The 24,508-nt window shown below is 50.1% G+C and overlaps 1 protein-coding gene across 2 annotated transcripts; it reads right to left on the reverse strand.

The window, feature by feature from the left end:
* Window positions 1-2,301: 2,301 nt before the first annotated feature.
* Window positions 2,302-18,363, reverse strand: Emx1 (empty spiracles homeobox 1). Of its 2 annotated transcripts, none has more exons than XM_055617679.1 (3): window positions 17,844-18,363; window positions 12,393-12,577; window positions 2,302-2,498 (listed from the first exon to the last, which is right to left on the reverse strand). In XM_055617679.1, the coding sequence occupies exons 1-3, from the start codon at window positions 18,361-18,363 to the stop codon at window positions 2,331-2,333; spliced, it is 873 nt and encodes a 290-aa protein (XP_055473654.1). In that variant the 3' UTR covers window positions 2,302-2,330. The 2 variants fall into 2 exon arrangements, with proteins under 2 accessions (XP_055473654.1, XP_055473655.1); XM_055617680.1 differs by having other exon boundaries at window positions 12,393-12,573; window positions 17,840-18,264.
* Window positions 18,364-24,508: the final 6,145 nt, after the last annotated feature.

Here is a 24,508-nt window from a genome sequence, read left to right on the forward strand (position 1 = left end):
AAAAACTCCCAAATTAGCAAACCTGGCAAGCCCACAGCTCAGAAAATAGTTCATCCTGATTCCATGTTTTTCAGGCTCACAGAAGCCTTTATTAATGAAGTCACAACACCAATATTTACCGTCTGCGGGAGAGGCACAACATGGGGGGATGGAAGGGGCTCCCCACCCCACCCCAGCAGGCCTGCCTAGGAAGATTGGCAGGTTTCTGGTCCTTCTAGTCCTTTATCTTCTTGACAGGGTATTCTGCTGTGATCTTCCAGGACCCATCCCCCACTCAACTTTACCCCCCACACCCCCAAACCAAGCAGGGTAGGATTTTCAGAGGAAGGGCTCCCACATTCTGTCCCCCCACTAGAACTGAAAGGGGACCTCTCCCACCCTGTTCACGCGCGCGCGCGTGCACACACACACACACACACACACACACACACACACACACACCCTGCGCTTGCTTGGCAGACGGAGTTGTTGAGGATTTAATTCAGATGTAGCCAGTGTGGGACTTTTAAGATTCAAGGTATGTGTTCATTTGGTGGAGGATGGGACAGGAGAAACAGAGTCTTTCAGATTCTGGAAATTGGAGTGGTCATCAGCAAGACAGAGTAGAAAAACATCCCCATAAAACATAGGACAATGCGACCTGCCTGTTTTCTCAGCAAAAGAACCTTGTGTGCTTGGATTTCTGCACTTATCCCAGGCAACAGGAATGGGGCCTTAAGCATGGATCAGGTGTCCACAGGGTACTCACCAATATTCCAGATGGGAAGAACAGCACAGGCCAGCAAAAGCTGTGGCAGCTCACTCGGGGACACTCAGGTACAGTAGGAACAACTCGGGAGAGGCCGAATGTGGGAGAGAAGCATCTGCACAGTGCAGGACCAAGAAAAGAGGAGACAGGATACTGCCTGACCAGGAGGAACAGAACTCTCCTGGCCACAGCATGGAAGACCTTCTTTAATAGTCACAGAAGCCATGCTTTTTCCAGATAGCAGACAAGGGCTAGGCAGGTGGCAGGGACAGCTGAGGGGCTGCACTGGTGAAATGTGACTGGACATCACTGTCTAGTCAGGAATAGATGAGCTGAATAGGAGAGACGTGAGGTATGGCTGAACCAGAGGAAGTGGTGAAAGGAGACCCAAAATGAAGACAAAGGGATTAGGGTACAAGGAGGGCATTCTGGCAGATGAAGAAACAGACCAATCCAGACAGGAAGTGGGTGAATGTGGCCACAGGGGGAGCTTGGGGCAGTGGTTGGTGATGGATGTTCGTGTCAGCCGAGTGCAAAAGGGTACAGTTGGGAAGTTCATGGGAGGTGAAGTAGAGGTAGGAAGGCCTGGATGTTGGGAGGGAAAGACTTTTGGAAACACAAATCAAACCTCTCCAGGATGGAGGAAAATGTCAAGGGGGAAGGACAAATAGACAAACTAAAAGGCAGATGGATAGGAGTTCACTGGACCTTCCTTGCCTTTCTTTGGTGAGCCAAGGTGTCTCTGAGCTTGGATGACCTCTGCAAGCTCACCATCAAACCCATGACACCGGGTATGGTGGCTCAGACTTACAATCCAGCACTCAGGAGGCTGAGGCAGGAGGATTGATGCGACTTGGAAGCCAGTCTTGCCAACAGAATAAAACCTTGTGTCTGAAAAAGAAACCAAAACAAAAGAGTGCCTCAAGTTCTTCAGGACGGATGCATGTGTGTGTGTGTGGGGCCTGGGCCTGGGGCCTCCTCAGCCCACACCGAGGACTCCTTCCCCCTAGATGCTGCTCAGCTGGAGAAGCCACTGGAGTCTGCAGGTGTTAAGGAATCTCTTGCCTCCTAACCCTCCATGACTTCCCTTCAGCTTCCTGGGCCCTGAGCACCCTTGCTGACCAGCCCCCACTGCACTGAGAACCCAAACCAGCCAGCCCAGACTCTACAGTTGAAGATGGATGGCTATGTCATTAAGAGAGAGCTTTTTATTATTTCCATAGGGAAGGGAAACATGAGAGGATCACTAAAAACTACAGCAGGTACCTGGAAAATAAATTAAAACAGAAACGTCTCAAAACAAAGACAGAAAGAGACATGGAGAGCAGCTGGGAGGCTGCAGAGATGGGCAGCCCACCCCAGCAGCGGGCTCTCCACCAGAAGGCTGAGCAGTCCCAGGCCTCAGCCAGCCTGTTTTCTTGTCCCTCTGACAGTGATGGCCCTAGGCTCCAAGCCCTGTGGGGCCGTGACTCCAGGCCTCCCTGCAGCTTGGCTAGGGACTGGCCAGAGTCCAGCTTGGGCCCTCTGGAGCCCCAGCCAGCAGCAAGCAATGCTCTGCCCTTGTGGGCTCGCGATTGTTCCCCTAGTCATTAGATGTGACATCAATGTCCTCCCCGTTGGCCTGCTTCGTGGCGATGCGCCACCGGTTGATATGATGGGAACCCTTCTTCTTCTGCTCAGACTCGGGCCCTTCCTCCTCCAGCTTCTGCCGTTTGTACTTTGTCCTCCGATTCTGGAACCACACCTTCACCTGGGCCAGGAGGGAGGGGCACAGGTAAGAAACACCCAAAGCAGCCAGGATGGCCTCCATACTCCCGCTGAAGTTAGATGGAAGTCAGATGGGGGAACTGAGGCTACACAGGCCAGGGTTTTCTCTTCCAGGCATCTGCCACCTGACAGGTCTGGAGGACTGCTTTTCAGATGCAAGTGAGAAAGTTAGGGAAAGAACTGAGCTAGCCCAAGGGCAGTTTTCCAGATACTCTCAAAGACAAAGGAGGGGGTTTGGCTGCTGAGCTTCCTGGTCCCTGCAGCTGCAGTGAGCTGGCAGAAGACGGCATAACAGGCCAGGGCTCTGCCAGTCTCCAGAGAAGAGGTAGTCATCCCCAGAGGGCCCAAAGCATGCTCCATCTCCTGTGATAGTCCCACACTGCTACACAGAGCCAGGCAATGCTTCCTAACCTGGAGGTGATGTTTATACCAAGAACATGGCCCGTGACAGTCAGACTATGTCTAAGATCCCAGAGACCATTGCTGGATACTGTAAGCTCACATGCTGTCAGCCTTACTCATCCTAGGATGAGTGGTTCTGTGTGAAATTTTCCTACCCACTTCAGAAGTATAACTATGCAGGACAGAGCTGCGTGATGAGAGAACCCCAGTCTCTCAGGTGCCAGCTCCTCAGGGGAGTCTAAAAATCTACCCAGGATCTTCTGACCTCCTTGGACAGACAACTATGAGGGGTTCTGTCTGAGGCCCTACTCTATACACAGGGTCAGCACTGTACCTCCTGGTCCAATAACACTGGCCCCTGTGTGTCACAGGTCACACAAGGAACAGAAGAGATAATTGGAGACAGAAGTGGGTGCTGATTTGAACATAGGCAGTCCTCACTTCTATGCCAGGCAGTGGGAGGCCCTGTAAAAAGAAGGGTGGGGCATGCACAAGCATCGTCTATGATGAGAAGAACGGGCTTGGGATTCTAGGCACCTCCAGGAAGCCCCATTTAGTTCCATCTCTACCATCCTTCCTTCCTCTCGCCTTCCTTCTTCTCTCCCAGCATTACTGGGTGTCCATGATGCAGTTCTCACATCCTCCCATGGGTGGCTTCCCATGCCCCCTCAGTGCTTTCACACCATGGAAGAAGCGTCAGTTCACCTGCTTTGATTGTACATCTCTTTACTTGGCCTTGTAGATAAGCCAGGCCCAACTCCTCCTTGGTGCCGGCAGGAAGAATTTGGGTACCCTCCTCAGCTAAGTCTCTTCTCTGGAGAGATGCTTTTGGGAACCCTTGCTGCTCCAAGGCAGTAGATCCCTTGGGTAGGGGGTGTGGGGCAATGGAATCGCAAGTTGTGATGTTTCCCTGGGACCACTAGCACAGCTGAAAACGAGCAAAGGCTGTGTGCTGTGGCTGTGCAGACGACGTTCACAAGTTGTTTGTGTACCGTGGAGGTGAGCAGTCAATTCTGCCAGTTGCAGTGACTATTAAAGGGGAATCTAGAACCCAGGGCAGGGATGAAGGCAGCCCTTAGCAACAAGCCCAAGCACACACAGCCTGTAGGCAGTGGCAGTGGCAGCCAGAGTGGGCCTGGTATCCTGGCTGTCGGATGCCCAGGCAGTGCCAACCTCACACACCCTTCCTCTCCATCATGAGGCCGTTGCAGGTTCTTACAATCCCTGTTCACAAAGGCCTCCACTGAGCCATCTGTCCTGCCACTAGGTTGGAGGTGGGAACACTGGTGCTTAGTGCTCCAAATGCTACCAGCTCAAGACAGAGCTAGTCCAGGAAGCATCCCAGCACCCAGCCTTGATGGATGAAGTTAGGACAAGGGACTCCTTCCTTCCTCTCCAAGGCAGGGTTCAAACTTGTAGCCTTTTTACCTCTCTTCAGGGAGACAGGGAAGGACATTGGCTGCTCTGAGCTCAAGGCTTCTGGAGTCCATGCCCACCTAGGCCCTAGATGGTTCTCAGCACACCACTGGCAGCCAGCCCCGCTCCTGCCCTCCACCCCAGAGCACACTATGACTGTGCCAGCCAGTGGGTGGATGACTCAGAGCTGTGTACAGGATGTCGTATCTGACAAGTCCAAAGTGGGCTGGATGCAAGCTGTTTTAGGTGGCAGTGGACAACATCCAGACACAGAGTGTCACTTTCTGCACCTTTCCCCTTTCCCTCATCCTCAAGTCTTTACAGACTGACAGATCCAGCACGCTACCCTTGCCTGGAAACCTCCCAAAGAAGGAAACTACCGGTGGCCGAGTAGAAGCCCAGGGCATGGCTTCAGGACTTACAGCACCCTGGTACACCACACAAAAGAGAATTCCAACTTTTTTTTTTTTCATAAGAGAACTAAAGTCATCAAGGCTGTAGCTGTAGCTCAGTTGGTAGAGTACTTGCTTAGTACGCACCAAGCCTTGTGGTCGAGCTTCAACCCCACACATGCGGTGCATGTCTATAGTCCCAGCGCTTGGAAGGAAAGGGAGAAGGATAAGGAGTTTTAGGTCATCCTCAACTATATAGTGACGTTGAGGCTAGCTGTAGTTACATGAGATCCTATTTCAAATGCTGGGGGCTAGAAAGCAGCTCTGTCTCTGTCTGTTTCTGTCTATCTCTGTGTGTTGTCTGTCTCTCTCTGCCAGGGTGCAGACCTCTTCTTGGGCCACCTGGCTATCTCCTGCAGAGCAGTCCTAGGCTGGGTGTCCAGACACAGTTTTCTAAAGCCTGTAATAACAGGGATGGTTGTGATTTTATAATAGTACAAAAGCCAGGACGAACAGTGTTGGTACAGTGCAGTCACAGCCCTGAGAGACAAACATCTATGCATGGGCGAGACAGAACAGAAGGGAATGGACCCAATCCACTAATGATTTTTCTTTGTTCCCTTAACTTTTCTGAAATGATTTTTAGCCCATTACTGATATCAAGAGTTCTTTTTTTTTCCCTTGGAAAGGGCAAGAGGAGCTGATAGTGATAACCTATAACTTAACGCAGCTGGGCAACTCTGGGGTCAACCCCTTTGCTAGAGGGGGAGACCCTGGAAGGAAGGCAGGTGACATAGTAAGGCTACCAGCTCCATGGGAGCCAATTAGAGAAGGCTGATTATACATTCTCCCCATGCCAACACCTCTCTCAGCCCCCAAATCATGCCTGGAATTTTGGCTGGAGGCCTCCCACCCACCCAAATGACTCCTGTGGTTTGGGGGAGAAGCTCCTGTGATCTCCTGATTCCCGCTTCACTGAGTATCTCTCCATTTCTTAGCGAAGCCAGATAGACCCTTCTGGGACTCCCTATTTCATCCTGGATTATATAACCTGGACCTCTGATTTGGCCTCTGAGAGCCTTAGAGTGTCTTCTCTGGTTTTGGAGTTGAGTCCCAAGGCCTAGAAGGCCATGACCATCCAGTTGGACAGGTGGGGGAAGCACTCAACATTGTACTGCAAGCAAGTGGTGCCAGAGGCAGATCTGGTAAATCAGCAGAAGTGGGACTGGAATGATTCAGAAAAGGGGCTTGGGGAATTGCTAAGTACTAAAATGCAAGGTCCTTTAGTGGACATGCTTTTGCAAAAGAGTTTTTTTGTTTGTTTTTGTTCTTTTGGTTGGTTGTTTTTTAGGGGGTTGTTTTGTTTTGGGTTTGGTTTTCTTTGAGACATGGTCTCATGATGTAGCTCTGGCTGGCCTGGAACTCCCTATGTAGACCAAGCTAGCTTGAGCATCAATTTTTAATTCTAGTTGGTTTGGGAGAAACCGAGCTGTCTTGGTTAGCTTTAACTGCCAACTTACTACACCCTAGAATTTTTTGAGATGATAATCTCAACTGAAGACTTGTCTTAATCAGATTGGCCTGTGGCCATGTCTGTGGGAAATTGTCTTGATTGTTGATTAATGTAGGAAGGCACAGCCCATTGTGGGTGGCACCATTCCCTGGACAGGTGGTCTTGAACTGTATAAGAAATCTAGCTGAGCATAAACCTGCTGCTATCCAGAAAACAGCATCCTCAATGCTTCCTGCTGCACTTCTTTGGCTGTGAAGGGAGTTCCTTGGCTAAAGGCTACCTTGTGTGGAATAGCCAGCAGACCTACTACCTGCAAGTCCTTGCTTTGACTTCCTGTTTTGATTTTCCTCAGTGATGGTCTGTAGCCTGGAATTGTAACCAAATAAACTCATTCCTCCCCCACGATGTTTTTTTGTCAGGATATTTTGGTGGCAGCAACAAAAATAAAACTAGACTGGATAGGAGATGCGTACACAGGAATCTCAAACCAAAATGAGCACAAGGAAGCAGGAGAGGGTAGATTAACCACTTGCTGGTGGAAGCTGGTGGAGAGAGACCCACTGTAGAGAGGGGCGGTGCCCACCTTGAGTCAGGCTGGATGAAGAACAAGAATCTGTTCGGATGGACCAACAGACCGCTTCCCCAGAGGACAAGTCACTATGTGTTATGGTGGTGACAGGCATATGTGAATACATGAATGGATGGACAGGGAGTTTACAAATAAATGGAAAACAGCTTCTGTTAGTATTTTGGGGTTCATCACATTTAACTGTTGAGTAATCTGCTGTTTTGATCAAAGGGAGGTTCATTCCACCTTTCTCACCATTCTCCAGTCTCAGCCTCTCAGCCCCAGGTGCCTGCATACTTTCCAGGGAAGACCCTGCCCCATCTTCAAGAAGTCCAAACATCCCTGTCAAGATCTGGTAACTCTGACATGGGAAGTTCCTCCTTATGTTCTACTGTGCTCTCTTCTGCTTTAATTTAAGCATGTCATCGTAGTCTGTCGGTCTCAGATGCAGAGAAAGTCCTTAGAATAGACAGCAGCTTGGAGACATCAATCAAGCCACCCTTCAGCCTGCTCTCTTCCCTGCCCTCTCCTGGGGATCCATTTCCTATCATTTGATCATGTCAGTCTTCCTGCTCTCAGAGTCAGCTCAAACCTCGCTCCCCCAAGCTGAGGTCACCTCCAATTTCCTCACTCCCTTTAGCCCTCTCTGCTCCATCTTGTATCCTGTTCCTTCCACCTTTCCCAGATCCTCTCCCTCACTCTATCAAAATCAACTGCCACAGGCCTGTGTCCCTGTCACGGAACCACAGAGAACCATTTCCATCTCTCTTGGCTCCTCCTTTCCCCACCACATAAGACTTCTAGACTATCAGGAATGTGGAAAGGCTTGAGCCAGGACTTAGAAGAAGGGACATGTCATCTCAGAGCCACAGTGAATTATTGTCAAAGATTTTTTGGCTTTTCCCTAAGATTCAAGTCACTTGGCTATCTGCTGAGTACCCATCCCTCCAAGGGCAGAACATTCCAGAGCAGGAAGGACCCAGCTGGAATGTCTGTGAGGAAAACCCTTAGGGAGGTAAAGAAATAAGTGAGCTTCTCAAGACCCCTCTCCATCCCTGCTCTCAAGCCCCAAGATGGCACTTCCATCTCCATTTTAATTTGCCCTCTTCAAATCCTTGTCTTCCTCCCCTTCCACCTATAATCCCACACACTCATCCAAATCTTCCAGGCCTAGGAAGGCAACCTCCCCCCCACCTGTCAGGTCTCCTCTGATCTCCATCAGCCTGAGCTGTGACTTCAAGAGGATTCCAGTTGCTCTCTCTATGCTTGTCCTGCAGGCATGCACACTTTGCATTTTGCCTTCACCGTTATGTGAAGACTGCGAGGCCCAAGACCACATTTTCTGCTTTTTTCACAGCTCAGCAAAAGTAAAAGGCAGACAAGTTTAAGCAACACCACTGGTCTATTCTAGGGGTCACAGGAACTCTTAATTAGCCAGGAACAGCGTTCACTCCCATGTGTCCTGTGGCTGCCTGCTTGTACCGACGGGTACCTACTGGAGGTATTACCTGACCTTTAGGTGTCTGTGGAAGTCAGCCTTCAGGTGTCTCATATGGTGGGCACACACCCTCATGCTGCTAGAGGTGCTGATCTGACCCAGGTCTAGATTTGCCAAGCAGCACATGGATGCAAGCTTAGATGAGTGCCTTCTCGGTCATACTCCCGAGCTGCACCACAGTGGTGAGAAGCAGCTGAGTACAACCAAAAGAATGGCCTAGGGCCCGTCCTTCCACCACTTGGATTGAACACCTCATTGACCATCCCAGCACGAATGCTACTTCTAGCTAAGCTATACAGCTCAGTACCAGGTAGCTCAGGCTACCCACCTCCCAATACCTCAAGCTGGAGCTCTGCCAGAACAGAGCTCTCCTCTCAGACTTACCTATAGACTGCATTTATACCATCAAAACCAGTGGCCAGGTACGACAGTATGACTTGACAACTGACAGGGCAAGACAGTGAGGGAGCAGCCAAGGCAGAGAGCAAAGGAGTGACTGATAAAGTCTGGCCTTGGGGGAAATCAAAAGAAACGTGCCTGCCCATTCAAGTGTTTTGTTTGTTGATTTGAGACAGGGCCTTACAAAGAACAGGCTGGTTTCAGTATAGCTCAGGATAGCCTTGAACTTCTGCATCTACCTCCCAAGTGCTGGGATTATAAATGTATGCCAGCCTTCATGACTGAATTTTTTTTTATTTTTATTTTATGTGTGTGAATGTTTTACATGTGTGTGTGTGTGTGTGTGTGTGTGTGTGTGTGTGTGTGTACCACAAGCGTACACAGTGCCAACGGACACCAAGAGAGGGTGTTAGATCCACTGGAATTGGAATTATACATCGTTGTGAGTGGCCATATGGGTGCTGGGAATTGAACCCCAGTCCTCTTGAAGCACAGCTAGTACTTTTAACCACTGAGCCATCTCTCTAGCCCCGTGCCTGGCTCTATTTCAGTACACAGCCACTAAATATCTACTCCATGCTGGGCATTGTGCCAGGTCCTATGACTTGACCTCTGCTTTCCACAACCAAGATGCTCAGACCTATTGTTCATCATAACCACCCGGTGAGCTGTGGGAAAATGCTTCTCCCTTGGACTGCATCTTGGATGTCCTAGGGGCATTTCCTGGGTATCCCTGTATTTTAAGATCTCCCTGAGAGATGGAGGCAAGTGATCTACAGATTGACATAGGGACATGACAGATAATTAAGTCATAGCAGCAAAATATGATGCACATTAGGAAAAGCAAGGGAGACACTGTGAGTTCTGGGAGCATGGAGGAGGGAGTCTCTCTCTCTCTCTCTCTTTCTCTCTCTCTCCAGGAAAGTCAGAGGTAGTAAGTGGATGGATGAGCCTCAGAAATTCAGGGCTGGAGAGGACCCTGGCATTTATTAATTCATTCAACCTCAGCAATGTGGCAACTGAAGCCTGGGGAGAAGTCTGAGCCAGCACTGAGTTGACAGGATGATGGATAATCATCGGCAGGCGTATGAAGATATTGTTAGTTGCTGATAGCTCTCCAGAGATGGAGGGTGGACACACAGACAACAACATGCATGAGATAGTCAACAGATGGGTACATGGAGGTTATTGTTAGGAAGAAAAGCATGTAATTTAGAGAAAACAGAAATTTACCAGTTTGGGGAGAGAGTTTAATGAGCATAGACAGATGCAGGTCGCTAGATAAAAGCAGTTACATGTGAGGGGCAGAGCACTGAGGCCTGGTTGATGTAGGTATCATGTTGAAAACACACAGCAGGGAGCTGACTGGAGTAAAACATACTGGACTAATAGCAGATAACCGAAACTGACAGCTGAGCTTGCATGGCTTGCATGGCAAATACTGGGAGGTGGATGGTTAGCTAATTATATAGTGTAAATTCTAATAATAAGTTACAAGGGCAACAGAAAGGTAACTGATGGTGGGTATTGACTGTGGCAGGAAGACTATTGGCCTAGGAGACACCTAAGCAGGGTCTTTATCATGCTTCTAGTTTGATGAATTAAACAAAGAGAATGACAAGGAATTAGAATGGATGTTTCTGGAGTTCATGTAAGATACCTCTAACCCTCAGACAACATATTTTCTGGACTAAGAAACAACAGAGAGAGTTTAAGCAACTTGTCCACTGTGCACAGCAGACAGAGGCATTTGCAGTCACATCTGCCTGACCTGGGCACTCTGCTTAGCCCCGTCTCTCCACATCAGGGCCTTTGCCTGGGCTATATGGAAGTTCTGAGTTCCTTCAGGTGGCTGTTCAATGGGAGAGGGGTGTTGTTGTTCTGTTTGTAAAAAGAAGCCCACCCTGCAGGGACAGCTTTGCTAAGAGGCCTGATGGTTAGCAGGCCTAGACGTATTGTACTATTCTCTTTGCTTTTATTCTAAATGCATGTTTGAAATGTCACATAATAAAAATGTTTGAAATGTCACATAATAAAAATGAAAGCAACAACCGGCCTATGAACTATAAACTGGCATTGTTAGAAGCTAAAATTGACAGGAAGTTAGATTCAGTTTGAAAGAAAATTAATTAAACATGTTCTCACTGAGCTAAAAATTGGAAAGTTTAAAAACAATGACATGATTTCAACAAGTGCTAATCTGTGGGTGGTAGAATTATAAACTGTTTTGTTTTCTTACATTTCTGCAATTAACATTTAATAAATATTACTTTTTTACATGAAGTTAATTATAAACACCATTCTTAAGTTGACACCTTGTTTTAAACAATAATTGTAAAGCACTGTTTGCCAGGAGGGAGAAGAGGTGTTATTTTATTAGCTTATTTTTTAAACATTGCTTTCCTTAAAACAGTTTTTTAAACTAACTGTGTTGCTTTGTAAGATTTTTTTTTTCAGTTAGAGCTGTCTATTAGCAGTTCTGAAAAGCTACAGGTTCTGCGGTCCTGTGGTAGCCTGGAAGGGGGCCATAATGCAACTGTTATACGGGTACCAGATACTGTAGCCAAAAGCCAAAAGGTGGGTGAGATGAGTATGGGAAGCTGGGACAGCTAGGAGGTGTGCCCTTTGTTACCCCAGCAGCGAATGGGACAGCACAGGCAGCCCACAGAGTGGTGGCAGGGGACTATAACAGGAGTAGAATAGGAGGAAGAAGCAGCTGAAGGTACAGCACCAGCCAGAGAAAAAGTCAGCATCTGGGAGCTGGCAGGGTCTGCAGACCTAAACCAGCACAGCAGCCAGGCTGAGAGTTCCTCAGATGCTCCAGTCCTGGCACGCTGGAAGGGACCAAGCATTTAATGGCACTGCCACCCAGCATTCATGTAAAGCAAGGTTCTTACAAAAAACACATTTGCCTCCTTGACAGTTCTCTAGAAGTCTTTAATTTTTTCTCTCAAATAATCGGTTACAAAACTCTACCTGGGAATTGTAATGTCACCTATTCAAGCCCCTGAAGAGCAACGGAATCCACTCCCACAACCAGTTTCAGCTCCCAAAGCACTTTTATGGTGATAGGGTTGACAGCAAACTGTCAAATTTCTCAAAGCCCTAGCAGCTGGCCTGAGCGGGGATCAGGGTCATTCTCAGACTCCAGTTAGGAGCTGACCTCTCCTTGCCTCATTCCTTCTGTTGCCAAGCGGACTCTGGCTTTCTTTGTCCAGACACCACAGGTGCTGGAGGTCAACTGAGGTCTCTTCAGCTTTGCCAGGAGAGAAGACAGGATCTTCCCCCCAGACTTGTGGGTCCTGTGTCTCCTAGACCAGAGTGAGGGACCTTTGAGGCCTGGGCACACCCAGAGGACCAAATTTTACCTACTATGTTTCTGGTAGGATCCTTAGCGCTGATTATAAGACAGGGAAGCTGGGTGGATTGGTTTATGTATGCTATCTCAACATGCAGGGGACAGAGACAGAAGGATTGCTGCGAGTTCCAGGCCAGCCTGGGCTACGTAGTGAGATCCTATCTCATTACAAAACAAGACTCCTGAGATTTAGCAGGGCAAGCCCAGAGAAAGGATAGGGTTTTCAGGGATGCGACGCCACAGGTGGCTTTTGGAATCCGAGGGTGAGGGTAGAGAGACTTGTACCCAACCGTCCACCACAGAAGATAGGAGAGAATGCTTAAATGCTTACCTGCGTTTCGGAGAGACTGAGGCTGCCGGCCAGCTGTTTTCGCTCGGCTCCTACCACGTAGTGATTCTTCTCAAAGGCTCGCTCCAGCCGCAGCAGCTGCGAGGGCGAGAAGGCCGTGCGGATCCTTTTGGGCTTGCGAGCGAAGGGCCCGTGCAAAAGTAGCCCGTCCTGGGGAACGTCGCTGGCTGCAGCCCAGAGGCGACAGCAGCACACGCGGGTACAGACAGAGAGAAGGGGCGAGGTGAGTCGCAGGCCTCTGCCAGAGCGCCCTGCTACCTCTGCAATCCTGATAACTCATCCTCTTTTCCCCTTTCCCTTGCTGCAGCCCTGAAACCACACTGCAGAGATACCCTCAGGGGACAAGCAGAATCCAGACATGAGCCAAAAGGCGAGCCCAGGCCTGATGAGGGCCCGACAGGCCCAAATCCAACGTTGCCAGGGGCAGCAAAAAGGCCAAGGGATGGCAGAAGTCCCTTAGGTCTGTTCTTGAGCCCTTACAGCGCTGTCTCCAACAGGGCCCCAACAACTGATTAGCTTTTAATTATCTTGTTCTGAAATGTCCCTCTCCCAGACGAAATATATACAGAGGACAGGGCGAAGGGTCAGAAAGGTGTTGGGAGAGGAGCAAGTCTAATAGGAAGACTAACTAGAAGTTGTCTAAAGACTAAGATGTGCTTAAAGTACTCCTGCATCTAAGCACGCAGGCTAGCCTGCTGAAAAATCCTACACAGGCCTGGACTCCACTCTGCAGGGGGTAAAAGAAGGCTAGGGTCGGCAAGCAGGCAGACCCCTACTTCTCAAATCTACTTCTTCTCCCTACTCTCCTCAAACCTTAAACACTGTGAAGGCAAGTGCATAATGGAAGGCTGGGAGAATGGAAGCATTTCTCTTGGGAAAGGTTCCTCTTTTTCTCCCTGAGTAGTCCTGATCTGAAAGAAGATGGAAGTAACTATCTAGAAGCTGTTCTCCTCATATATAGATATATACAGATATATTCATTTCCCTATGGGTGTGTGTAAATATATACTCCAGCTTCCCCTCCATCTTTTCCTCCCATTACTGTACAAGATTTCAGAGTGTGACTGTCCTTTGGCAAAGCTCCCACACTCTGCTCCTACACTGAAGAGGACTGAATAAGAGTGGGGTGGTGGTCAGGAAATATAAAAGCTAAGGCAGGCTTCTATTCACAGCCCCTGGCTTGGCACCTCCCCCACCATGGGCCCTCACACAGTTGCACATTCTCAGAGACTCGAAAAAAAGCCATGAGACCATCACACACTGGTCCACACAGAGTGGCCTGTATCAGTTCGCCTGACCCAACCACACAGAGCCCTAGATGGAATGTTTTGACAGAGTTAGCTGTTGAGACTAACTGATCCAATTAATTTCTTCAGAGATGGCTACTGGGTTGACTCATTTGGACCTCCTGTTTTACTTTGACGACAGTAATCTGGACAACCCAGATGAGGGCTCCCGCTTCCAGAAACAGCGATGTCAGCAAAGCACTCATGTCAGGAGGCACCCTTGTTAAAAAGCCAGCTAGTAGACTAACCATTTCTCTACTGGTTGTGACTGCCCCCGACTGTCCCTGGGCTTTGGAAACCGAGTTGAAAACTAGGCCAGTCAACTGAGTTGCTGAAATCTTCTCTGGAACACAGTTGTCTGGAATGGACCCATTTTAAGAGTTGCATCTGCACTACTGTGCAGCAGGATGAGGGGATGAACATCTACCCTTAAACCATAGTGGTAAGAGCAGACCTGGGATCCTCAGGCCTGGTTGAAGGAGGAGTTTCAGTTGGGTAGTAGAGGCACAGCTAGAGAAGGTGGGGTGAGGGGAGGGGAAGCCCACTCCTGGATGGAATAAGAAGACTCAAAGTCTTGGAAGTCCAGGGAAAGCTGAGAGAAGTGGATGAGAAGCCTTAATGGAATAAATGGCTTCAAAAGTCCACATTGTTCAGAGTCCAGGTAAAGCCCCAACTGGATTTCCTCTGGACAAATGAGCCAGAGAGGAGGCTGTGGGGAGGGGCCTGTTTATCTCAGCATTCAGAGGGTTTGGTCGAAGTTGCTGTCTGGCCTAACCTCTGAGTGAGTGGGATGCCGAGGTATGCAGGGAAGTGCAGAGCTGAGAAAGCAAAACTGGGCTGCAGTGCTCTGTAACGGCTGTACTGAGGTGCTGGGGAATGTCAGTCATCTGTGAAGTGGAGGAAAGTGCTGTCTGTCTTTTTAAACGTCATAGGATGGGGGTATCCAGACCGAGCCCTTTCCTGACCCAAAGCTTCTTTGCCTCCAGTCCTCAGTCTTGCTGGGTCCAGGTCCTAGTGTACAGTGGTCAGCATGTGCCCAGTGTGTGTTCTTATGCATGCACTGAAGCACAGGGTCTTCCTGGCCCAACTGTGAAAAAAGCCGGAGGCTATGAAATTACCCAAAATACTGATAAATGATGACAAGTTACTTGATTAAAAAAAAAAAAAAGAAACACCAAAGCTTTTTCCAGTGAGAGAGATGATGTTTAGCGCACAACTAAGCATCCGTCGATAATAATCAATGGCTACATGTTTCTGTAAGGACACGGGTGTCAAGGTGTCTGGATGCTTTCTCTTTGACTTGCGGGTAAGGAAGGGTCCACCCCTCCCTACCACCTCCAGGGGAGCCTATACAGTTCTTAACTCTGGCCACAGGCCAGAACAGCTAGTGGCTGGGATGTAGCCTATTTGGGTGCCCGTAATTTCAGGCTTTGAGAAAAGGTGTCAGCTTCAGACACCCAAAGGAAAGGAACTTGAACCTATCCTTCCCTGGAATGAAGGGTTAGGATTTGAAAATTCCCACATCCTCTCCCTGCAGGCCTCTCTGCAAGGCGATGGCTGGGAGCTAGCAATGGAGATAATAAGAACCAGGCTGCAGGAAGCGGGAGCAAGAATCCGAAGCGCCCGTGGGCTGGAGCTGCAGTCCTAGATGGAAAGGCCGCTTTAGCTACAGTCTTGGAGACTGTGCCCCGGCGGAACTGCCTGGAGCTGGAACCGGGAGAGGTTGACAGTAAAGCAGAGATAACCTCCTCCCTCCTCCGGTCTGAACAAAGGCGCCCTTTGAAGCTAGTGCCCACAACCGCCTCAGGGTTGGGAGGGCTGGGTCTCCCTTAGTCCCTTTCAGACGTAGCTCTCCAATTCAGAAAGTTCCTAATCTCTGGGAAATAATCGCCGAAACGACGCTAACCTCGCTAAATCTTCGCGTGTTCCTCTCGTTTGGCCCCCAGCTCGGAGGTCCTGACCGCGCACCCCGGCTTTTCCTCTTTGCTTAGGGGAGAAGCGGCTTCTACGGGCGACCGGCTGGCGCTGCCGGAGAGCCCTGCGCACGGAACACGGACTCGTTTTCTTTTCGTTCTTGTAGGGTTTTGTTTCTCGCATCAAAACGGGACTGAAATGAGCATCGCGGAGACCCGGTTCTCTAGAAAACACGGCGCCGGAGGGCCTGGGTCCGCTGGGTTTAGCCCCGAGGCCCGGCGGGGTCGGGATAAGGCAGCGTTGCCCGAACCGGGCCACAGGGCTGCGGCTTCTTGGAGTAGAAAAGGTCAGCGTCCAACGCACCTTCGAGTTCGCAAGCGCGGCCACACTTGGACCCTCTCCGCGCCGAGACGCGGTTCTGGAGAGGAAAAGCCTAGCGCCTGTGGAACTCCACAACGTGTCCTCCGGGACGGACGGCTCAGAGCAGCAAAAATTTCCGAGAGGGTTTTGCGGAGGATGTATTGGGCTCGCCTGGTTGGGGGGTGCTCCGAGCCCGAGGGCTGATCTCTCTTAACGGCACCGCCAGCCCCGGGCGAGCGGGATCAGCAAGCGAGGCCAGAGGTGCGAAAGGTGAAAAGAAGACGGTGAGACACCAGACTAAGGGCGGAAAAGCCCCATCCAGGAGGCATCTTGAATGTGCTGAGCCTCTGGACAAGGCTAGGGGTCTGCAGCACCCGCTCTTCCAGGGTTCCTGACCCTTTACCAATCCAAAGCCCTCCAGCCGTGGGCTCCCAACCTTGAAGACTCAAAAACTCCGCCAGTGAGCGCGAAGTTAAAGATAGAGCCCACCGAGGGACACAGGTAGTTAGCTAAATTTGACTAAAGCCTCATTTTAGTAGTAAGCATTGATGTTAAGTGATGGGAAATGTTACTTAAAGCCGCTAATACCGTAGGCTCCCCGCCTCCCGCCTGGGCAAATCTTTGAGGAGAAAAATCTGCCCACAAAAATACTCTCTGAAGTTATTACACCATTGGATCCACGGGATTTTTCTCCGCTAGTATGTGGTGTCCAGGTAAGACTGGGGTCATTGTCTGACATATCAGGGGCCCTTTCCAAATAGCTAAAGCTTCAAGAAAGGTTTTTTTCTTTTATCGTATAAATATTTGTATCAAATCTCAGATTCACTTTGGCCGTGTAGCTCTGGCTTACTGTCAAGATAGCTGTTGGAGCCGAAGTGCCAGCCTTGTTTTATTTTCCTGCTGTTTCATGAAACGCTGAATTTACCTATGAAAACTCAGAAGGCCTAGAGGTCCAGTCTATTTCAAAGTGGGAACTGAAGCAATTGCTACAGGAATCAAGGCCAATATTTTCGTTCGTTTTTTTTTTTTTTAATGAAAGAAGGGAAAACTACAAATCCAAGGAAGAAAACAATTTGCAATAAACACGACTCTTTTTTAAAGGATCGTTAGATAACTGGTGTGTGTGTGTGTGTGTGTGTGTGTGTAAGGTTTTTGGATGGGTCTTAATTAGCAAACCAATTGCGGCTGCAGACGGGGGCAGTGGAGGGGAGCTGGGACCAGATATGACCGTAAAAGCCCTCCTCCGCCACTCCCCCCCACCTCAAGAGGACTATCCTGAGCTCCTGGCAGCCGGGTGGGCTCCCGGAAGGGGTCAGTGGCGAAGAAAGCCAGTTTGCTTATTGCAAGCCTTCCCTACTTTGGGTCGGAAAGGTCACATGTGGCTGGAAGAAGTCTGGCGGAGGTTGCTGAAAAACGTCCCAAGACGGCCGAGTGAACACAACAGGCTGCCCGGCTTCCTACGGGGCCAGGCGTGCAGGTGGACTTTTCCCCTGCCCCGACGCACAACGGTGGCGATGACCACGGGAGCGAAGTACGGTCACAGCTCAAAGCTTTGGCGCGGGAAGGGCGCGTGGCCCCGCACTTTGCAAGGATGGGACCGGTTTAGTTGTAAAGGAAAGCAAGATTGGCCCAAGCAGGGTCTGGAAAGCTTCAGGGATGCTGCTGGGCTTGGGTCCCAACCCACCTCATTCCTTGGAAAGTGAGGCGGTCCCAGCCTTCACTTCCCGGGTGAGAGACCCACAGAACAGTCTAACCGTCCGCGCACAGTCAAGGCTGATCCCGGAGCCCTGTCTGCGAGAACTTCTCTACAGCCCCGCCGCCGCACCGGCCCTCCCGCGCACCCCCGGCTCGCGGACACAGCGTGGACACTCACCCTGGAAGCGGTGGCCGAAGAAGCGATTCCGAAGCACCCAGGGGTAGAAGTGGAGAGGGTCCCGGTGCTGGGCGCCGAAGAACGAGTGAGGGGGTTGCAACGAGGAGGCGCCCAGCTGATGCGCCGGGTGCACCGTCAGCGCCGGGTGGTTCATGGCCTCGGGGAACACCAGCTCGGGCCCTCCATAGAGCGAGCGGCCGGCGCCCGCGGCGGTGGCGGCCGGGAAGCCACTCACGAAGGCCGTCTCGGCCGCGCTGGGGTGAGGGTAGTTGAGCGCTGTGGGCCTGAGCGGTTCCTCGGGGGCGGCTACAGCCAGGGAATGGGAGCCCGCGCCCCCGCTGCCAGGACTCCCGCCGGTGCCACCATCCTTGGCCACCAAGGACTCTATGGTGAAACCCCGCTTGGCCGCAGGCTGGAACATGGTCGCGGCCGCCGAAGCGGAGTGAGGTAGCGGGGCTTCGGGGAGTGCTCGGTGCCCTGGCGCTACCGCCTTGCGGGGTGCGCACCGAGCCAGGCACATGCACTCACGCCCGCACCCCTCACCTCCCCCGCCCGCCCGCCCGCGCTCGGCCCTTGCGGGCGAGCCAGGCGCGGAGCGGCGAGGGGAGTGCGAGAGCCCCAGCACCGAGTTGGGCGTCTGCGCACCGCCCGGAGCGTTGTCCCCGCGGCCCAGCGGGCAGCTCCCAGAAACCGCGCGGGCGCGGGCCGAGTGTGCCGCTTCCTTCTGGTTCTCTCCCTTACAAGTCACGCCGCGACCGACCCCCGCCCGCGATCCTCCAAGCACTGCCCAGCCAGGCCTCAGCAGCAGCTCTGCTTGGAGAGAGTTAGCGGGCACCTGCCCCACGCTCGCCCATTGGCCGCCGCTCACCTGCCCCAAGGTGGGGGGCGGGGCGGGGCGGGGCGATAGATGGCGGGTGGGGATGCGGTCCCCAGTCGGAGGCAAAAACCGGACTGGAACATCGGCACTTGATAGTGTCCTCCCTCCACCCGCTCTCTGCATCTTGGTTCTTTGACTCGGCCCTTTATATGCCTCCAGAGCCTGGTCTGAAGGGGACATCTGCATAGCCTGGGCTCGAGGAAAAGCATCAACCCCTTTTCTAGCGTGTACCTCAGGTGAACCCCCTTCTTTCGTCCTGGGATGTCGGTTCAGTTCCTAGAGAACTTGGATCCCAGAATAGGATGGATGTTTGGGGTCCAGCCTAGATTCTCTGGAGAACCTGCTCCGCGTTCGCCTAACCTAAGGGAACCTTCCTGCTCACCCACCGTCGGCCCCGGAGCTCTGTTCTGAAGCTGCGGTCATGTCCCTGAAATCTCGTGTTTTCTGGATATTTGAGGGGACAGCGCTTCAAGGGCGGCATGCATTCTTTTCGCAAGGGCCAGCTTCGCACTGTCCTGGTGGAAGCCGCAGAACCCATCGCTCTCCTCAGCAATTCGCCGCGCTCCAATGCAGCGGTGTCGCCAGGCCTCCTCCTGGCGACCGTCTCCCAATGGACCGCGGGTCTCAAACGCCGAGCGATTTCCTTTCCTCGGGCTCCAGAGTTTGATGACCAGGCCGTTTGGAGTCTTTGGGTCACTGTTTTCTAAATTGGAGCTGGCCTTGCTGCTCGCGTCGCTCTCAAGAGGACGGGCCAGTGGTCCTTGGGTGGCAGTGACAACCTGGCCTCTTACACATTTACCTCCCTCCTGCGACTGCAGGGCAGTGTGCCAGTCTGCTCAGGCTAGTTTCCAATGCGTGCGCTAAGCCCCCAGGGCGAGAGGGCGGTTGACCATTAGAACCTGCACTCTGCAAACTTTCCACGCCAGCCTTCCAGTGTTCTGTGGCCCAAGAAGGCTGTGGGTTAGGGGTCCGGACCTAGGGCTTGCGGGGTGGAAATCGAAGAGAATTTCTGCTTTCTTGTCGCTGCCGGGGTGAGTCCGACGGGCCTGAGCGTTTACATTCGAGCTGAGCCTCCTGAAACCCGAAGGGCAGGAGGCTCTACAACTCTGTGGGAACTCCAGGCCAGGTCTTGGCAGCGGCCCACCGGAATGCCGTGAGCCTTGGTCCGGTGGAGCGCTCCGGGCGCCCTCGCAGCTACAAAGAGGGTTAAAGTCTATTTTCCACTCCACTGCTCCGAAAAGCCCCCGCAAGCCGGTGCCGTTCCGGCCCCCTTGGGCGAGGTGTGGAGGAGGCGGCAAGAGGAGGCTGAAAGGGGATCGCACCTTGCAGCCCTTAGTGTCCTGGACGACCGGACACTGGGGCTTCCCCGGTGACCGCTGGTTACTGAATCCGCGCCGAGGGCCCGGTCTCTCATTGGCTTCTCCGGATCTTTACTGCTTCCTGTGATGCTTTTCCCCCTAACCCCTAACCCCGCCTAGGATCTGTCTCGGACTGTCCCCTTTCACCTCCCGCTTCTCTGTCCACATAACGACGAATCCCTCCCCCCTTTCCTTTGCCACAAATGGTGGAGGTGGGGGATCTGGAGGATGGTCTTATTGGAGCAAGGTCTGGGCAGAGAGATGCAAGTTCCATTGATTAAAATGGTCTAGGCCTGTGATCTGGGTCGACCACAGATGACAGAACCGGTACCCTTGCTGGTTTCTAGTGGCTGAATCCCACCGGGCCATTCTTAGGCTACCATCTTCTACCTGGCTAAGAACTCTTAAAAGGAGGCAAATCCAATCCGGAAGCTGGCCTGTCTTCACCATCCCAGTCTTAAGTACATGCTGTGGTTCATGGCTGCTCCTATGCAGGTTTTCACTCATCCCTCCTCCTCATTTCTTCCCTGTTCTTCCCTAATATCCTTCTGTCAGTCTGCAGGCACTAATCCCCTGTCTGGCTTCCTCATTTCTGTTCCCCTGAGGGCCTCTTCTTCCTAGCTACTCTCCTGCAGCAGCTGGAGAAGTCGCTAAGGTCCTTCCATCCCTTTCTAGATTTCACACCCGAGTTCTGACCTTGGCTCACTCTGTCATGCTCTCTGCCGTGCCCTGCCTCTCTGCCGCTTGTATGTATACTCTCCTTCAACCACCTTCCCTCACCTAAACACCCCTTTCTTTCACCTTCAGCGCTGCCACTTTATCCAAGCCTGGGGTCTCCCTTCCCGTCCAAACCGTTGAGCTCTGCAGGAGGAGCCCATCATACACCCCAGAGATCCTACCCAACCATCTGCAAGGCTGTTTTCATCTCACTCTACATCTGTCCAACATATTTCTTCAAAGAAGCCTGGCTCCTACTCTGCTGATCCAGCTCAAAGCTACCGGACTAGTTCTGTCTCTTTCTCTTTCCTCAAAATGGCGTGGACCCAGATCGGACTCTGTATACTGGACCATGAGACTTGATCAAGAATCTTGCCGCATTTGCATAGCTTTTAAGCGGCAAGTGTTCTATGGAACGTCTGCAAATATGAAATGAGGTGCCCAGGCCAACATCCCACTCAGTAGAGGATCTAGGTAAAAGTTACTGATGTTACGCTCTTTGTTGTGATAATGTAAGCAGGTATCTTTAAATCATCCCTTTAGCTTCAGGGTTGTGGAGCAATGTCTAGCTACACCAGGCAGTTTCTCCATCAGAGCCCTGTCTAGGTGGGAAAGTCCATCCAACATCTCCATTTATATCCCTTCTAGTTTCCATCTCTTCAGCCTGCCTCCCCTTCATGTCTTCCACCCTTCAAAGTGTTTTTCTGTCATATTTCCTTCTGTCTCTTGACTTTTCTTCTTAATTATCCACGTTTCTCTCTCTCTCTCTCTCTCTCTCTCTCTCTCTCTCTCTCTCTGACAAGCAAAGTTCCATAGACCTGGAACTCCACTATGTCCATAAATCAAAGTGATTCTCCTGCCTCTTTCTCCTGAGAACTGGGATTTTAAGTGTCTGTCACCAAACCCGGCTGACCATACAACCTTCTGAATAACTTAGTCTTTGGCCAATTCTCTCACTTCCTCTCTACTTAAGCCTTTGCAGCCAGACTTCTACCCAATCATAGCAAAACTCCCAAACACTCATTACCATTACCTTGCAAGAGCAATACATGCTTAAGATGATTGACAGGTGTAGCCTCACAGAGTTATTGTGGGACTAAACAAGTCACCATCTCCACATTGTGGACTTGGGGCAGTGCCCGGCACACAGGGAACTTTAATAAGTCTAGCTGCTTTAGAGAACTGTCTTCTCCAATTTGGAAGTCAAGAGCCACATTTACTAGTTAGGTGGATAAAATGTTCTGAAAATGTAAATATGTACCATACTTGAACACATAACTGGGTATTAGACAGACACTATTTTTAAAATGTAAAATACCTCATTGATATTTTCTGTATTAGTTGTACATTGTAATGAACATATCAGGTTAAATGAAAATTGTTGAGATTTTTCTGTTTTCTTTTTAGCTTTTTGTTGTTGCTGAGACAAGATCTTATGTAGCCCTGGCTAGTCTGGAACTCACAGAGGTCAATCTGCCTCTGCTACCACACCCAGCCCTGTTTTCTTTTTAAGTAGTCTATAACACTTAAAATTCTGTGTCTCATACTACATTTCTATTGAACAGACTTGCTTCAGAAAATAAATTTAAAAATCAAAGGTAAATAAAATTGGGGGAAGGAAAAATGGATTTAAAATATTTATTTATCTTATTATTTTTTTAGACAGATTCTTATATATTCCAGACTGGCCTTACTATGGCCTGAAGAAAGGCCTTGCCCTGCACACCCTGTGAGGAAGCTGTCTGTGTTCTCAGCACTAGTTAGGAAAGTCTTAGCATAGTTCTGTAGATCCTTGCAATTTGTTATAAGGCTCCCTTAAGAAAATTAGAAGAAGAAAAAAGGAGAAAAAAGGAGGAGGAGATGGAAAAAATAAAAGAAGAGGAGGGAAAAAGAGGAGCTTGGTGACCCACACGTGCGATTTCAGCACTCAGGATGCTGAGGCAAGATAATCACAAGTTCAAGTCCAGTCTCAAAGGGAGGGGCAGCTCACTTGTACATTTTTATAACATGCTTTGTTATACTTCTCCATCAATTGAAAGCGTATTTGCCTCTCATTAAATATTCACTGTTGGACTTAAATTCTCTTTTTATTCCACTCAATTATTGTATTCTCATCTAATCCATCAGTCTTCTAGTCTACCTGTCTGTGAATGTGCATACATGTAATGAATTTGTGTGGAGGCCAGAGGTCAACCTTGGGTGCCTTTCTCAATTACTCTCCATTTTTTTCTCTTTTCTTTTCTTTTTTTCCTGAGACAGAGTTTCTCTGTGCAACAGCCCTGGCTCTGTAGACGAGGCTAGCCTCAAACTCACAGAGATCCACTTGCCTCTGCCTCCCCATTGCTGAAATTAAAGCCTTGTACCACCATACACAGGCTTACTATGTAGCCATAGCTGGCCTGGAATTTGCTATGTAGACAAAGCCTGGAACTGGCTGAGTTCTGCCTGCCCTCTGCCTCTCAAGTGCTGGAATTAAAGGCATCATTCCTGGCTCCACCTTACTGTGTGTTCAGGGTCTCACTGAACTTAGTTCACTGATTTATCAGGACTGGTTTGGTCCCTATCTCTAGTTCCCTAGTTTTGATGGTTTTCAATGTCAATTTGCCACAACTTAAAAATCACCTGAGAAGAGAGCCTTAATTCAGAAATTGTCTAGACCAGGTTGACCTCTGTATGTGTATCTCTACGGGGATTGTCTTGACTGTTAATTGTTGTAGCCTGTTGTGGGTGGTGCCATTCCCTAGGCAGGGGGTCTAAGCTATATGAGATAGAAGAGACCTAGATGAGATCAAGCAGGCAAACTATTTTGTGTCTTTCCTCACTTGATTATGGATGTAATGCCTTAACATTCCTGTCTTGATTTCCTTGAAATGAAGGAGTGTAAGCCAAAACAGCCCTTTTCTCTTTGATGTTGCTTTCTGTCAGGGTGTTTGTCATAGCAACAGAAATGAAACCAGGACCCCAGTGCTAAGATTATAGAAATGTGCTGCTACACCTGGCTTTTTATGTGCATGCTGGAGGTCTGAGATCAGATCTTCCTATTTGCACGGTGAACACTTTATTGATGGAGCCATCACCACAGCCCAAGCCCCCTCCTCTCTCTTGGTTTTTTGAGACAAGGTCTCTGTGTGTAGTCCTGGCTGTCCTGGAACTCAATCTGTGGATCAAGCTGGCCTTGAATTCGCAAAAGTCTGCCTGCCTCTGCCTCCTGAGTGCTGGGATTAAAGGCATGCTCCACTGTCCTGCTAGCCCTCTATCTATCTCGATGCAGGTTCCTCACAGAATTGAGCTCTACATTTTCTGCACCTATAGGAGCTTCCTCTTTTCAGTGATTCCCTGAAAGTCCACTCTTTTCTTTCCACTCCTAACTTTCACTACCACTTGCCTGATTCAGGCTTTTTTCTCCCTTTCTTTAATGATTTCCTTATAATAAGCACTTAATAACTTTGCAGTTTCTCCTCACTGTGATTCATTTCATATGTGGCCACTAGACTCCAACATCACAATTCTACAGTGTTAAATTTTTTTTTCACACAGTAGTGGGATATAAGACAATTCCATAAAGAAACTGTGACTCCAATTTTTATCTGCACTATGGAGATAATAAAAAAAAATGCCTTCTCTGGAAGGAACTGAGTTAGAATGAGGCAATTGATACCCATTCATTAGCACACAGTATGCATGCAATAAACATTAAGTGTTAGTATGACTAT

The sequence above is a fragment of the Psammomys obesus genome, unplaced genomic scaffold (genome assembly GCF_907164565.1).
Source record: "Psammomys obesus unplaced genomic scaffold, mPsaObe1.curated_primary_1811, whole genome shotgun sequence".
NCBI classification, from domain to species: Eukaryota; Metazoa; Chordata; class Mammalia; order Rodentia; family Muridae; genus Psammomys; species Psammomys obesus.